Source organism: Natator depressus, chromosome 10 (assembly GCF_965152275.1).
Source record: "Natator depressus isolate rNatDep1 chromosome 10, rNatDep2.hap1, whole genome shotgun sequence".
Classification (NCBI taxonomy): domain Eukaryota; kingdom Metazoa; phylum Chordata; order Testudines; family Cheloniidae; genus Natator; species Natator depressus.
The window spans coordinates 11596769-11610766 of record NC_134243.1 but is presented as its reverse complement, the minus strand read 5'-3'; the positions used below and the strand labels follow the sequence as shown (position 1 = coordinate 11610766).

The 13998-nt window shown below is 45.0% G+C and overlaps 1 protein-coding gene across 1 annotated transcript in view; it reads left to right on the top strand.

Moving 5' to 3' along the window:
* Positions 1-13998, top strand: part of EIF3B (eukaryotic translation initiation factor 3 subunit B) — a 31766-nt gene that overhangs the window by 4210 nt on the left and 13558 nt on the right. The window contains exons 2-8 of the mRNA XM_074965196.1: positions 8136-8328; positions 9793-9912; positions 10023-10080; positions 10536-10664; positions 11812-11969; positions 13305-13436; positions 13547-13613. Coding sequence (XP_074821297.1) covers positions 8136-8328; positions 9793-9912; positions 10023-10080; positions 10536-10664; positions 11812-11969; positions 13305-13436; positions 13547-13613 — 857 coding nt within the window. The remainder of the gene's footprint in view (positions 1-8135; positions 8329-9792; positions 9913-10022; positions 10081-10535; positions 10665-11811; positions 11970-13304; positions 13437-13546; positions 13614-13998) is intronic.

The following is a 13998-nucleotide window of genomic DNA, read 5'->3' as shown; positions in this document are numbered from 1 at the left end:
AGTACAGGGTGGTCTTGATTTCACTCAATAGCAGTTAAATCAGTTTTGGCACCTGTTGCTGATCACCATTGTCAGCGTTACAGCAGTCACTTTCTTAATGTAGATACTACCTTAAAAGCAAGTAGTATTCAAACTAGTGATGATGGTGTTTAGGAGCCCTAGTCGTGGACCAAGACCCCACTGTACTATGCATTGCAGAAACACAACAAAAAGATGGTCACTGCCCCAGATCTCTATGTGAGGAGAAATTAACTGCTAAACATGCTTCTGTGTCAGCTGTGGGATATCAGCAGAATAAGACCACATAAATAACTTACTGGGAAAAGATGGAGCAAAATTTAAAGATCCTAAGGGCCTACCATGTAGTGACTTGAAAAGAGACTTGTGACTTACTGTTTCTCTTCCTCTTCTTATTAGCATTGTGAACACTGATATGTTCCCTTACATCAGGGGTGGGCAAACTATGGCCCGCGAGCCAGATCCGGCCCGTTGGGGCTTTGGATCTGGCCTGTGGGATTGCCACCCCCGTGGCGCCGCTGGCCCCGTGGCGCCGCTGGCCCCGTGGCGCCGCTGGCCCCGTGGCGCCGCTGGCCCCGTGGCGCCGCTCCTAGAAGCGGCCAGCACCACGCCCCTGTGGCCCTTGGAAGAGAGGCGGAGGGCTCCATGCTCTGCCCTTGTCTGCAGGCACCCCCCCCCCCCGCAGGGCAGGAGGTTGGGGTGCCATACCCTGCACCCCAGCCTCCTGCCCTGAGCCCCGTCGTACACCCTGTACTCCTCCTGCACCCCAACTCCTTGCCCTGAGCCCCTTCCTGCACACACACACCCTCCCATACCCTGTACGCCCTCCTACACTCCTGCCTCAGCCCTATATTCATGGCCCTGCATGCAATTTCCCCACGCAGATGTGGCCCTCGGGCCAGAAAGTTTGCCCACCCCGTCTTACATGCTGCCCCAGAAATTCATTCAGTCATAGGATTAAGATCTGGGAAATTCGCTACACAGTGCCGAGTGTGATGCCATCGCCCGTGGTCACTCTAACTGACACAGTGCACGGCCTACTAGGGACTGTTGTCTCTGGGGTGGCACTACAGGCAATGCCAGGTAGGGTCAGCGTGTGCAGCCCTTCTCATGTCATTCGAAACTGGAGAGCGCGCAGTGTGCTGGGATGCTTTTGTTCATCCCAGTGACATGGCTGAAAAGCATGTAATGCCACTTTTGGATATAATGAGTGACTGAAGAATGTGACATTTTGCAGAAAGTCAAACCACTTTTTACTCAGGATTTGGTACTGACAGCCTGTATAGAATGCCTCTAGCGGCTCCAAGTCTGCCTGTAGCAGGGTCCAGGTTTCTGACATGTATAGCAATATGGGTAGTACTCACATTTGAGAGATCCTGAAATTTGTTAAATGTATGTATGGTCTGTCATTTTTAAATAGGTACTATCAACTTGATTGGAGTTGGTTTCAACAATTATTTAGAAATAGTTTTAATGTAGTTCACCTATGCTGTGATTCCTTCTGGCAGATTTTACGGTCATGTTTTATGGTTTTACTGTCATATTTGTATTTTGAATGTGTTGGCATTTTAAAAACAGAGGAAAGAAACAAACGGGAGAAACTGACTATTCAGCAGAAACAGTGACCTAGACTATGCATACTGCTGTCAAGTGTGCAAAGACAACAAAATGGAAGGGGGGAGGTGCGGTTGCTTTTTAACCTTTCCTCACTTATCCTACTTGTTACTTGTATAGTAGATTGTTTTTTTAAAAAGGTTTTTTTTTAAGGTTACCTATTTTAATGTTGTCTAATCTTCCCAGGTTCCACTGGAGGACCTCTGCAGAGTCTCAGGGTGGTTTTGTGACCTCTGTCTAATACCTGAATTGAAGGGGACATGTGTGTCCAACCTTTTAACAAATGCATTCTTTATCCAAAATTAGTTTTGTTTTGTTTTTTAATTCAGCTGGAAATGAATTGCATTAATCTCTTATCTTCCACTGGTAGCTAGAATTGGGGCAACCCAGCGTTAACAAGGAATCAACTACATAATTTTTGTTCTGTTGGCTCTTCTGATGTCCTCGTTTTTTCCGGCTTTCAAATAGCCTAGTTTTTCATTTAAGACACTACCTGGATTTTTGATTGAGGGGAGAGGGAGAGACTGAAAAAACTGTGGGAAGGGAAAGGTATAAATTGGTTGGTAAAGGTAATAGTTTTGATGTAGCGTACTTAAACTTCTTTAAGGGGTTTGATGTGTTCAAAAAAGAACTAGATAAATTCATGGAGGATAGGTCCATCAATGGCTGTTAGTCAGGGTGGGCAGGGATGAAAAACCATGCTCTGAAGTGTCCCTAGCCTCTCTTTGCCAGAAGCTGGGAATGGGCAATGGGATGGATCACTTGATCATTACAGGATACTGGGCTGGATGGACCATTGGTCTGACCCAGTATGGTTATTTTTATGTTTTTGATACCAAGTGACATTTTGATTTTATTTATCAATGACATGGAAGAAAACATAAAATCATCACTGATGGAATGTGCAGAAGACACCCAAGTTGGGGAGTGGTAAATAGTGAAGAGGACAGTGCTCTGAATCTGGTGACATCTGGATCGCTTGATAGACCGGGTGAAAGCAAACAATATATATTTTAATACAGCTAAATGTAAATGGTGTACAGCTAGGATCAAAGAATATAGGCCATACTTACAGGATGGGGGACTCTGTCCTGGGAAGAAATGACTCTGAAAAGGATTTGAGGTCCATGGGGCATAATCAACTGAACATGAGGTCCCAATGTGACACTTACGCCAGAGGGAATTCTGTGCCAACAAAATAAAATTTCTGTGCACAATATTTTAAAATTCTACAGATTTTGTCAATACATATATGTGGAGGCTCCAGCATGGCAGTGGGGGAGCACAGGCCACTGGCTGCATGGAAGTGGGAGATGACCCTGCTGCACCTGACCCTAACCCAGCACAAGGGCCGAGCCTACCCCTCTACTCTAGGTGCACCACTTGTAGGCAGGCAGGCTCAGCCCAGCGGGATTGTGGGGTGAGAGGATTCTGTATGGGGCAGTCTGGGTGAAGGCAGTTCAGTATGGGATCTGGACACCCGCTCATTGGGGGGGTTCAGGTGGTTGGGACTCATCAGGGGTGGGGGTCTATGTGTGGGAGGAGGGGGCTTGACTGGGGGGGGGAGGGGTCCAGGTTCTGGTAGGGTGGGGATTCAGATATAGCTGCTTGGGACTCAGTGGGGTGGGAGTCCAGATGCGGGGAGTTCATCGGGGTGGTCCAGGTGCAGGGGGTGTGGGTATTCGATGGGCCTGCTTAACAGGGGATCCTCAGCAGCTGCTGCCAAGAGGACGCTGCGTGCTGGGCTCCCACTTCCCCCATCCCCTTCTCTTCCATGTCCCATCCTCCTTCCCCCATTTTCCCCGCCCCCCACCCTTGCCCTGCCCCACTGCAGGCACTCACTTTTGTACAGAAAACAGGATGGCTCCCAACACACAGAAGGGGAGCATGGACCCAGGAGGTGGCATCCAGCTGCAGAGTTAGTAGAGATGTGCCGCACACTCCTTCAGCTGGGCAGCTCTGCGCTCACAGAAGTGGCCGGAGCAGTGGCACATGACCCCACGTGATATCTTTCTTCTCTCTCCCCCCCGCCATGCCTTGCCTCTATTTGGGGGGCAATTTCCCCCCCAAAAAACTATGCACCCGGGCATCCCTAGACTTGCCCCCAACCCCATATGGCTTTCCTTTCATTTCCCCACAGAACGTGATGGGGAAGCAAGAAATTCTGCGGAGGGACATGAATTCTGCACATGCGCAGTGGTGCAGAATTCCCCCAGGACTGCACTGTGGTCAAAAAGAGTTAATGTGATCCTGGAATGGCTAAACAGGAGTGTCAAGTAGGACTAGAGGGGTTATTTTATCTCTGTATTTGGCACTGGTGTGACTGCTTCAGGAATACTGGTTCAGGTGCCCACAGTTCAAGAAGGGTGTTGATAAATTGGTGAGCGTCCTGAGAAAAGCCACAAAAATGATTAATGAATGACGAAATATGCCTTTTAGTGATAGATTGAGTTCTTTGAATCTATTTAATTTAACAAAGGGAAGGTTAGGGGGTTACTTGGTTGGTCTATAAGTAGCTGCATGTGGAACAAATATTTAATAATGGGCTCTTCAATCTAACAGAGAAAGAAAGATATTATATGATCCAGTGGTGTAAATTGAAACTAGACAAATTCAGATTGAAAACAGTGTATACATTTTTGACAGGGAGGGTACTTTACCATTGGAACAATTTACCAATCACTGGCGAATTTTGAATCCAGATTGGATGTTTTTCGAAAAGATATGCTCTAGGAATTATTTTGGGGGTAGTTCTGTGTCCTGTATTATACAGGAGGTCAGACTAGATGATCACAATGGTCCCTTCTGGCCTTGGAATCTGAGTTTATAGACCGCTTGCATCATAAAGAAGCAAAAAAACAAAACAAAACAAAAACCACTTTGCATTTATCTACCCTTCATTTATAATAATACTGTGGTGCTAACACATTTTGCCAAAATCTGTATAGTAACTGTCAATCCTGTGTAATCTTGGTAATGTTTTATGCATAAAACCGAACAGTTTGGAACAAACTATAGCAGGCTTAACAGACAACGTAATTGTATATTCACTAAATTAAAAATAACACAAGGTCTAATTTTCTGTTTTCTGGTTGGTTGAAATTGAGTAAGCATTTATCAATGCCAGATATTTCCCAACACTGTCCTCTTTTCTTTCCCAGTTTCAGCCTCTGGGTAAATAATTCAAAAATTCTGATCACGTCAGTTACTAGACAGCTGGCAAAAACTGGTGGTTAAAGCTTTAAGCACTTCCAACACCTTGTCACGTTTTCTGGTATTTAAGTGTTTTCATGATGCTTATTAAATCTTCCTGATTTCTGAATGCTGTCTACACAGTCTGACTCTCCAGACTGCATCTTTAAATTGCAGTTCAGAAGTGAAATGACACCTATCTCTCTTCTGTATTAGCTATATTTTTTAGTAGTGTTTTTTTGCAATGATTCATCTTTTTTGGAAATTACAGGCATAAATTGATTGAATTCAGATAATTATTTGAGTATCTGAAGGAACCAGGATTGTCAGAATTATTTCTGCTCTGTTGTCTCCAGATCTCTTTTTCCTGCCCCTATTTAGCCTTTTCATCAGTAGACTTTGTTCCACTCAGCCAGATAGCATAACTAGAAGCCTTGGTAAAACTGAAGGAGATATTTTTCAGTCTTATAGTATAACAAGGTAATGGGATGCACTGGTTATAAATCTTGGGCTTTGCTACGTAAAGCAGATATAAAGTGGCACTTAGTCCTTGTTTCTATGCCATTTTGATTAATCGATCTGATGTCAGTGCATGTCTTAGTACTGGGGGATTTGTTTGGGGGAATTAGTTTGGAGTCTGTCAATTTCTCATCTTGGGCGGTGGCGGGGCGGGGGGCTGTTACTAGACACTACCCAGAAATCTGACCTGCATTCTATGAAATGGAAAAACTACATGAATGCAATGTTGTTGTTGAGGTTCTGTGACTTATGTGCATGTGAAAGTTATGGTTCCCAGAGCAATTGTACCTTGGATACATTGCACATACATAATGTTTATGCCTTAATATATGTGTGTGAAAATGGAGGATTGGAATAGAAGTTCAGTTATAGCTTGAACTACCACTATCTTCCTAGTGAGAACTAAATTTGTTGTGTCCATGCCATGATTCTGTAGGAACTATACTTCTGAATTTCCTGAGTTCTGTATATGTAAAACCATAATATTAGAGTAAGACTATTTGGTTTTAACTTCCTCTTCCAAATGGAAACTTGAAACACAGGCTCACTGTACCATCCTACCAGCTAAACTTTTTCTCAGGCAATGTAAAGGGTGTTGTAGGAGATGGGCTAGGAGGGTTTGCAGGATACGGATGACCTGTCAATGTCAAGAGGGTTGAGAAGATACATTCAGTTGCCTAGTGCTTAAAATGGCTTAACAAATTTTCCTCACTTCCATATAGGGTGACCAGGTGTCAGGTTTCCGACTGGAACACCCAGTTGAAAAGGGACCCTGGCGGCTCTGGTCAGCATCACTGACCGGGGCGTTAAAAGTCCAGTCGGCGGTGTTGTGTGGCTAAGGCAGGCTAGTCCCTACCTGTCCTGGCACTGGGCTGCGCCCCAGAAGCAACCGCTCCTAGGTGGTGGGGGGGCCACGGGGATCCGCAATCTGGCCAATGGAAGCTGGGGTGTGGGGTGCCTCCTCCGCCTGCCTAGGCGCTGGACCTGCTTTTCACTTCTGGGGTACAGTGCAGATGGCGCCAGGGCAGGCAGGCAGCCTGCCTTAGTCCCAGTGCGCCGCTGACCAGGAGCTGCCTGAGGTAAGCCCATGTCCCAGCCCCATGCCCCAGCCGTGCCCCCCCCAAACCCAGAGCTCCCTTCTGCATCCCAAACCCCTCCTCCCTGGCCCCACCCCAGAGCCCTCACCCCCTTCTTCACACCAAACCCCTGCCTCAACCTGCAGCTCCGTCCTGCACTCCGAATCCCTCAGCCCCACTCCCCAGCCTGGAGCCCCCTCCTGCACCCCAAACTCCTCATCCCCAGCTCCAGTCCAGAGCCTGAGCCCAGAGCCCAGCCTCCTCCAGAACTCGAAATCCCTCGGCCCCAGCCTGGAACCTCCTCAGGCACCCCAAACCCTTCATGCCCAGCCCCACCCCAGAGCCCTCACCCCCTCCAACATCCCACCCTGTTGCCCCAACCCAGTGAAACTTAGGGAGAGTGGGGGAGAGTAAGCATTGAGGGAGGGGGAATGTAGTGAGTGTGGGTGGGGCCTCGGGGAAGGGCAGGGCTAAGGTGTTCGGTTTTGTGCGATTAGAAAGTTGGCAACCTTACTTCCATAGGCAACTTGTAACTGTCAATAATGGGGGGATAATTTAATGGTTGGGGTGGTCACGTGACCACTCCACGTCACCTCTGTTGCCCACCCGTCTGCCCTTTACATGCTCCTCTCCTCTCTGTCCTCTCCCTGCTTTGCCCTTTTGCCCCCTACCAGCCCCTGGTGGGAATGTTTGGCACACCTGCAGCCTGCCTGGCAGGTTCCTTCGTCCCCCACTGCCTCTGACTGGGCCAGTGACCAGGGAGCTGACAAGAGGAGTTGAACCCTGCATGTGCCAAAGCCACCTGGAGCGCCAGCACAGGGGGAGCCTCTCTACCCCTCAGATAAGTGCTGAAGTAGGGAGGGTAAGCAATTTCCAGCCCAACCTGCAGTGTGGGGGGAGGGATGAGTTCTGCAAAGACATGGGCCAGTTCTTCCCTTTCCACCCCCTCCCCCCCGGCTGGAAGCAGCTCCCATCCCTTCCTGTCAGCAAAGTGCTGAAAGGCTGCTGCTGGCCACGTTCTGTTCTGCCCTCCTTGGCAGAAATCTGGGGAGAGGGAGGGATATGGACATACGATCTCTTGCCTCCAATGCATCATCTTCAAAGTTCTAATTAAAGGCTTAGAATGATCATGACTTCCCAACTATAATTACAGTGATGCTACAACATACAGGGCTTCCAATGGAGAATCATGCTAAGGCTTTTTTGATGTGGGAGGAAAGGTGATGTCAAAATTCTTTCTTGATGTCCGCATTTAGTTCAGTGTGGGTTTGTAGGTAACTGTTGTAGTGCTCTGATTCATAAGCAATTTGGGGGACTTTCAGGACAAGATTTAACTCCTCTAGTTGTAGGCTGCTGAGGTTTCAAATGTCTTTAAATATAAAGTGTTGAGATCTTTCCTAGAGAAACAGACAATGGAAGGTGGTCTGTCATGTCAAGCTAGCATCTGTGATCTTCAGAAAATTGTGCCCTATATTAAGCATGTCCTAGTAGATTACACCTCTGTTAACATGGTGTGGGAGGGAAGGGGGAACATTTTGCCCTCGTTTTAGTAAACTCAGTCAAGCTCAGTGTTCCATACAGCTTTCAGTTACTCCTGAACTTTTTAAAGGTGTTTGAGAAGGGTGTAGGTAACTAGCTATTGAATTTTCATCTCTTTTCTCCCTTCCCCATTCACTCCAGAGATTGGTGCTGAGTTTTTCTCCCTCTTTTTTGCAGAATTACTTGGTGATGTGCTAAAAGACCAGCCACAGGAGGCAGATGGAATCGATTCAGTAATTCTAGTGGATAATGTTCCCCAAGTTGGACCAGACCGTCTTGAGAAACTGAAGAATGTTATTCACAAAATCTTTTCCAAGTTTGGGAAAATTACCAATGAATTTTACCCAGAAGCAGATGGGAAGACAAAGGGGTGAGTAATGAGAACTCCTGCTGGAAATGGGATTGAAACATTGCTGAGGTTAATCCTTTGAATGCTAATGGACATTTGTGGGCTAAAATTCTGACCCTGACATAACAGAGTAGGATGATGTCCATAGAGGCACTTTAGCATGCTATCTCAGTGATATAGACACAAGATCCTCAGGCCACTGAAGGGCTTAATTGTTTCCTAGACTATAGCTGTACAGGAGAATAGATGTAGCCATGTTGAACAAATGGGTAACAAACATCTTGGTCTTGGGGGGAAGGTATTTACAGATTTTGGGTGGTGGCATTTTCTCCTGATTATCACTGTCCCAGTTTTCAGCTGAATGAGATTGTTAAGGTGGTTGGAGAGTAGCATATTTCTCCTTGGGGTTTGGAGATCCAGTATGGCAGATCCGAGAATGTAGAGACCAAGTAATTGGTTGTCAAATTATTCAGTATATGCTTCCTGGAGTTGTAGCGCTGGAATAATTCCTGTGGGCTGGAGGGCCTTCAGCTCAGTCAGGATAAACTTTACAAAACAAATCCAGGTACCTTGAAAATCATTTTCTGTGGGACATTATTAGGTCCTAGGTCCAATGTACCATGAATTCTGGCTTCTGCTAAGTTACAGACTGGACTCCACTTGGAGAGGAAGAGTTTGATTATAATTTGGTTTAAGTGGAGAGCAAAATTCCCTCTAAGCTGCGTGGCCGCACAGCAGGCTATCAAGGGCCGTGCAGCCACAGGGGCCTGGACTGGAGAGGAGAGAGACGTAGGAGGTGTGCAGGGCCAGGGAGAGGCACCTCTCCCCTGGCCCTGGGGCAGCCTGCACCCCAAACCCCTCATTCCCGGTCCCACCCTGGAGCCCGCACCCCTAGCTGGAGCCTGCACCCCAACGCTATGCCCTAGCCCTGAGCCCCCTCCCGCACTCTGAACCCCTCGACCCTATCTCCACCATACATCACCTCTGTATTGGTGCACATGACAAAATTAATTCCGCACGTGGATATTAAAAAAGTAGAGGGAACATTGGTGGAGTAGTAGTTGTGTTTTGAGGGCCCAGAACTTACGAATGAAAAGCTTTATGTAGCACGCTGAATTTGCTCGCTTCTCAAACATGTCCTGCCTTTCTGTTGGGAAGAGCTGCTTACCCATCCACCTGATGGTAGCGCTTATTGCAATTCTGCTGTGTGTGAATTTGCCTTCATAATCTATTCCACCCAGTTTCAAGAAGGCAGGGAAAAATGTGTTCCAAGTCATGTATGTATGATTAAGAAAAATACTTACATGAGCAAAGTGGAGATTAATTGCCTTCTCCTCTACTGGATTCAGTGGTAGAAATTGCAACTTCTTCAATCTTGCCTTCTGGATTGAGTACCAGCTTTTCAGTTAGTTCACCCACTGTATGGCTAATGCTGACTACAGGCAGGTTGCTACTGAGTAATCACATTTATCTCATTTAACTAAGGTATATTTTCCTGGAGTACATGTCCCCAGCACATGCACTGGATGCTGTGAAAAATGCAGATGGATACAAGTTGGACAAGCAGCACACTTTCAGAGTCAACCTTTTCACAGATTTTGACAAGTGAGTGTAGCCATCATGTTCTCTCTTCTTTATTCCTAAAGACCATGTCGTAGCCTACTTCTGATCAAAGGCATCTGCAATATGTTTAACTGATCAAATCACTCTTCTAGATACATGACAATCAGTGAAGAATGGGACATCCCAGAGAAACAGCCATTTAAAGACTTGGTATGTTTGGTTTGGTTTGTTTTGTAAGATGAAAGGGATATGTTATATGAAGCTTTGAATAAAAATATTCCATATTCTAAAATTCCTTATTGCTGTGGCATTCATACAAAAAATACAGAACAAAGCTATGTTGCTTTCCTAGTGACCGCTACTACTGTTTAGGAATTGTTATCTTCCCCCTCATGGAGAGCTGCAGCTCATCCAAAGAACTTGCCATAGTTCTTGGGCAAAGAGGGAAATGAGGTCCTGATATTTCAAATTGCTAATGTGTTTTTCCAAAGTTTAAGCCAAAATAGCTAGAGAATTAAATTTCTGAAATCTGTAGTTAAATAACTTGTGGCTTGTAATTATCTTTGGTTTTTTATCATGTGTTCATAAAGTAGAATTTTCATCCTGGAGCATGAATATGGTATTTTTAGGAATTTGCTTCCTTAACTCCTGACTCCTTCTTTTAGGGGAATCTTCGCTACTGGTTGGAGGACCCAGACTGTAGGGATCAATACAGTGTGATCTTTGAGTCAGGAGACCGCACTTGCATCTATTGGAATGATGCAAAGGAACCAGTCGCAATTGAAGAAAGACCAGTGAGTGTCCCTGAAAGAACAGCTGCATATTCTAAATACAGTATGGTCATTAAGGCTCTGAAAAAGTGGTGAACTCGGGAAACCGGGGCAGTAGTGAGATGACAATCTTGTTCAATTTTTGTATGCTGGGATGTGGTGGGGCAGAATAAAGTTGTAACATTCACTTTCTTTGATGAAAACAACTTCTCCATTTCCTGCTGTTCAGAGTACATTTTTTTTTTTGTTTTTAACTTTCTAAAGGAGATAATGTCATTCATTTAGAGGCAGGGTTGCCTGTTTTGGAAAGGAAATAAAGTTGAATGTGAACTGAGATGGTCTATTGGCTCTGCTACCTTGCTGTGATTTAAATTAACCTCCCCATCTGTAAATTAGGGATAATAACCAGACTAAGATGTTTCGATCAAAAGACTTAGAAGTGCAAAATCAGAGTTTGAGAGATCTCTGCTCATCAGTGGTGAGCGGGAGATTACTGCTGTCAAGTGCATGCTGCTCCCTAGCTCCTCTTTATTGTGTCTCTGCTGAGAGAACGAGCACTGAAGATTTGTGGTAGGCTCAGTGCTGGAGGCAGTCCATCACCAGCAGCATATCTGCTCTAGAGCCCAGGGAAGGAGACCTCAACAAGATTTTTCTGATGACAAGGAGCTCCTCTGTTATGGTTAGGAGAAGGCAAGGAGTAGGGAGAAATTGATTTGGGGGTGGTGAACAGCCTTCCAAATCAGCAGATGCTTATTAACCAAGGTTCATATAGAAGATGCCCTTTTCCCTCACCCTAGGTGAGGTTCAGGAGCTATATTTTGTTAGGAAGATTAGAACGCACACTTCCCAGTAGTCCGGGAACAAGTGGCGTGCTGAGCTTCTGGACACTGCTGAAGGCTTCCCACTACCATCCACCTCTGGCTCACTAGTTTTATTCTTCTGGTTAGTGAGTGTTTAAAGCTTGGAAGTTTCGTTCAAAGGCATTTTCCAGGAAACATTCAGACTAAGGAAATAAGAACTGCACTCCAATCATGTTTAAGCTTGCGTAAATGTGGCTGCTGGATTACTTGTGGAACAGGGGGCGGTATGTGTATGAAGCTACACACCATACATACTGAGAGTTGTCTTAATGTAATTCAGCTCTGATGTATGCTGTATACTTTGCTTGCAGCGGTGGACGGAAACCTATGTACGCTGGTCCCCAAAAGGTACTTACCTGGCTACATTCCATCAGAGAGGCATTGCTCTGTGGGGAGGAGAGAAGTTCAAACAGATTCAGAGGTTCAGTCACCAGGGGGTACAGCTTATCGACTTCTCACCTTGTGAAAGGTATGGTATAAAAGCAGTTTGAGATCATGTCTTAGGGAATAGAAAACACAGCATGGTTATTCTGCCTTATCTACTTTTAGGTATCATGGGTTTTCAATCTTAATTTCTCTGCTCTTTGGAATTGCTTTGGAATTGCCTTTTTTTTTTCATTAAATATTTTTAGAATGTTTGTGTGTATCCATAATTCTGTTTGACATGAGTTTCTACTTTTTAAATTGGAAAAAGTATTTAAAGAACACAATCCAGAGTAATGAGCTAAAGTATTTAATAATAAAATCTTCCAGTTTACTTCAGTTTGTCAGGTACAAGCACCTTAATGCACACATAGACGGTATCTTTGAACTCAGTCTGTGATGCCTGTGAGTTGAGTTCTGGTCTTTCAGCAGAATGATCAGTTTATCAGCATTTTCAGATGAATTAATTCTTTATGCTTTTTGTTTTATGATGGTATCTGTGGAGATTGTCAGGCAAATGATGAAGCTTTCATTAAACCTATTTTTATCTCTTGTGAAGCTTAAGCTTCTGGTTTTGTGTTTATGAATGGAAAGCCTGACTTGGGAGTATTTTGGTTTTAGATTTTTATTGTAGTTGAGATGTGCTTGGGCTCTTAATAGGAAAACATGTTCCTGTCCTGGAAGCTCCCATCTGGTAAATTCTTGTCTCTAGGCCATCATGTTTTTATACTATGTACCTCATTAGTCGTCACACATTGATGATGATTCCCCTTTACAACACACAGGTGTGGTGGGTTTCTTGCTTGGGTTGGGTGGTTTTTTGGCCAGAGGAATCCAGAGGCAATACCATAGTTTGGATGCCCAACACCACATCTGACACATCTAGGTACTGGAAAGAGTGCTGGATCCTGCCTGGGAACACTGATGTAATCAGACAGTCTATCTAAATGCTGACAAAGCTTCATACCCCCTCTAGCTGTTGAAAGAGAAGGGACTCTGTCCTCCTAGAACATCCACAGTTACACTGTGGTACTGCTCCACATCCCCATAGTAACTGCTAGTTCATGAGGTGGGTGAATAAGGCTCTCCACTACTCTACTCCTAGAGAACTTTCCCTCTATTAAAAAGGGGCGTATGGGTGGCTATCTAATACTCAAGCCATCTCTCAACTCCTTCACTAGTTTGTGTAGGGGTGGATTGGAGAAAAGAGTTTATACTCTGCCCGTTCCCCAATTCTGACTGTGTCCTCTTTCAGTGCATGCCTCTTGAACTTTGCTTAGCTGGTTCTTCTCACAATTAGATGAAAGCATATTTGTGCTGAAATGATAATTACACCATATGAAAAGTGAAGCTAGTCATTTTCCCTCTCCCCTTTTTGTAGGTATTTAGTGACCTTCAGCCCTTTAATGGACACACAAGATGACCCTCAGGCCATAATCATCTGGGATACCCTAACTGGACAGAAGAAGCGAGGGTTCCACTGTGAAAGCTCAGCCCATTGGCCCATTTTTAAGTAGGTTGGGTAACAGTAGTAGAGGACAGATCACACTAAATGACTGGCCTCTTCTTACTAGTGAGGTAACATGGTAGATCTGATGCTTCGTCTTCCTCTTATTTGTTCAGGTGGAGTCATGATGGTAAATTTTTTGCCCGAATGACATCAGACACCCTCAGCATCTATGAAACACCTGTAAGTGCTTTTTTACATATAACCTGCTTTATAATGTCAGCTGTACCTGAAGTGCTGCTTTTTTTTATTTTGAAGCAAGTTACTGCTAAAATTTGATTTAAAAAAAAAATCTGACTCTCCAGTAAATATTTATTAAAGGGTGAGAAACCCACCCTCTCTTGTTTTGCTCTTTCCTTGGGCTCCCAACATCCCCACTGTTCAGGATTTTGGTTGTTTTTTTTTTTCTTCTTAATTTTCCACTGGGGTAGTAAAGGTTGGAAGGAAGCAGATGAGGAGAGCAACTTAATTTTTTAATGGAGCATAGAAAATACAGCCTTACAGTATCACGTTTGTTTAATACTTCCCAACATTTGTCAGCAGATCACTACCAGAAAACCCCCCCTAA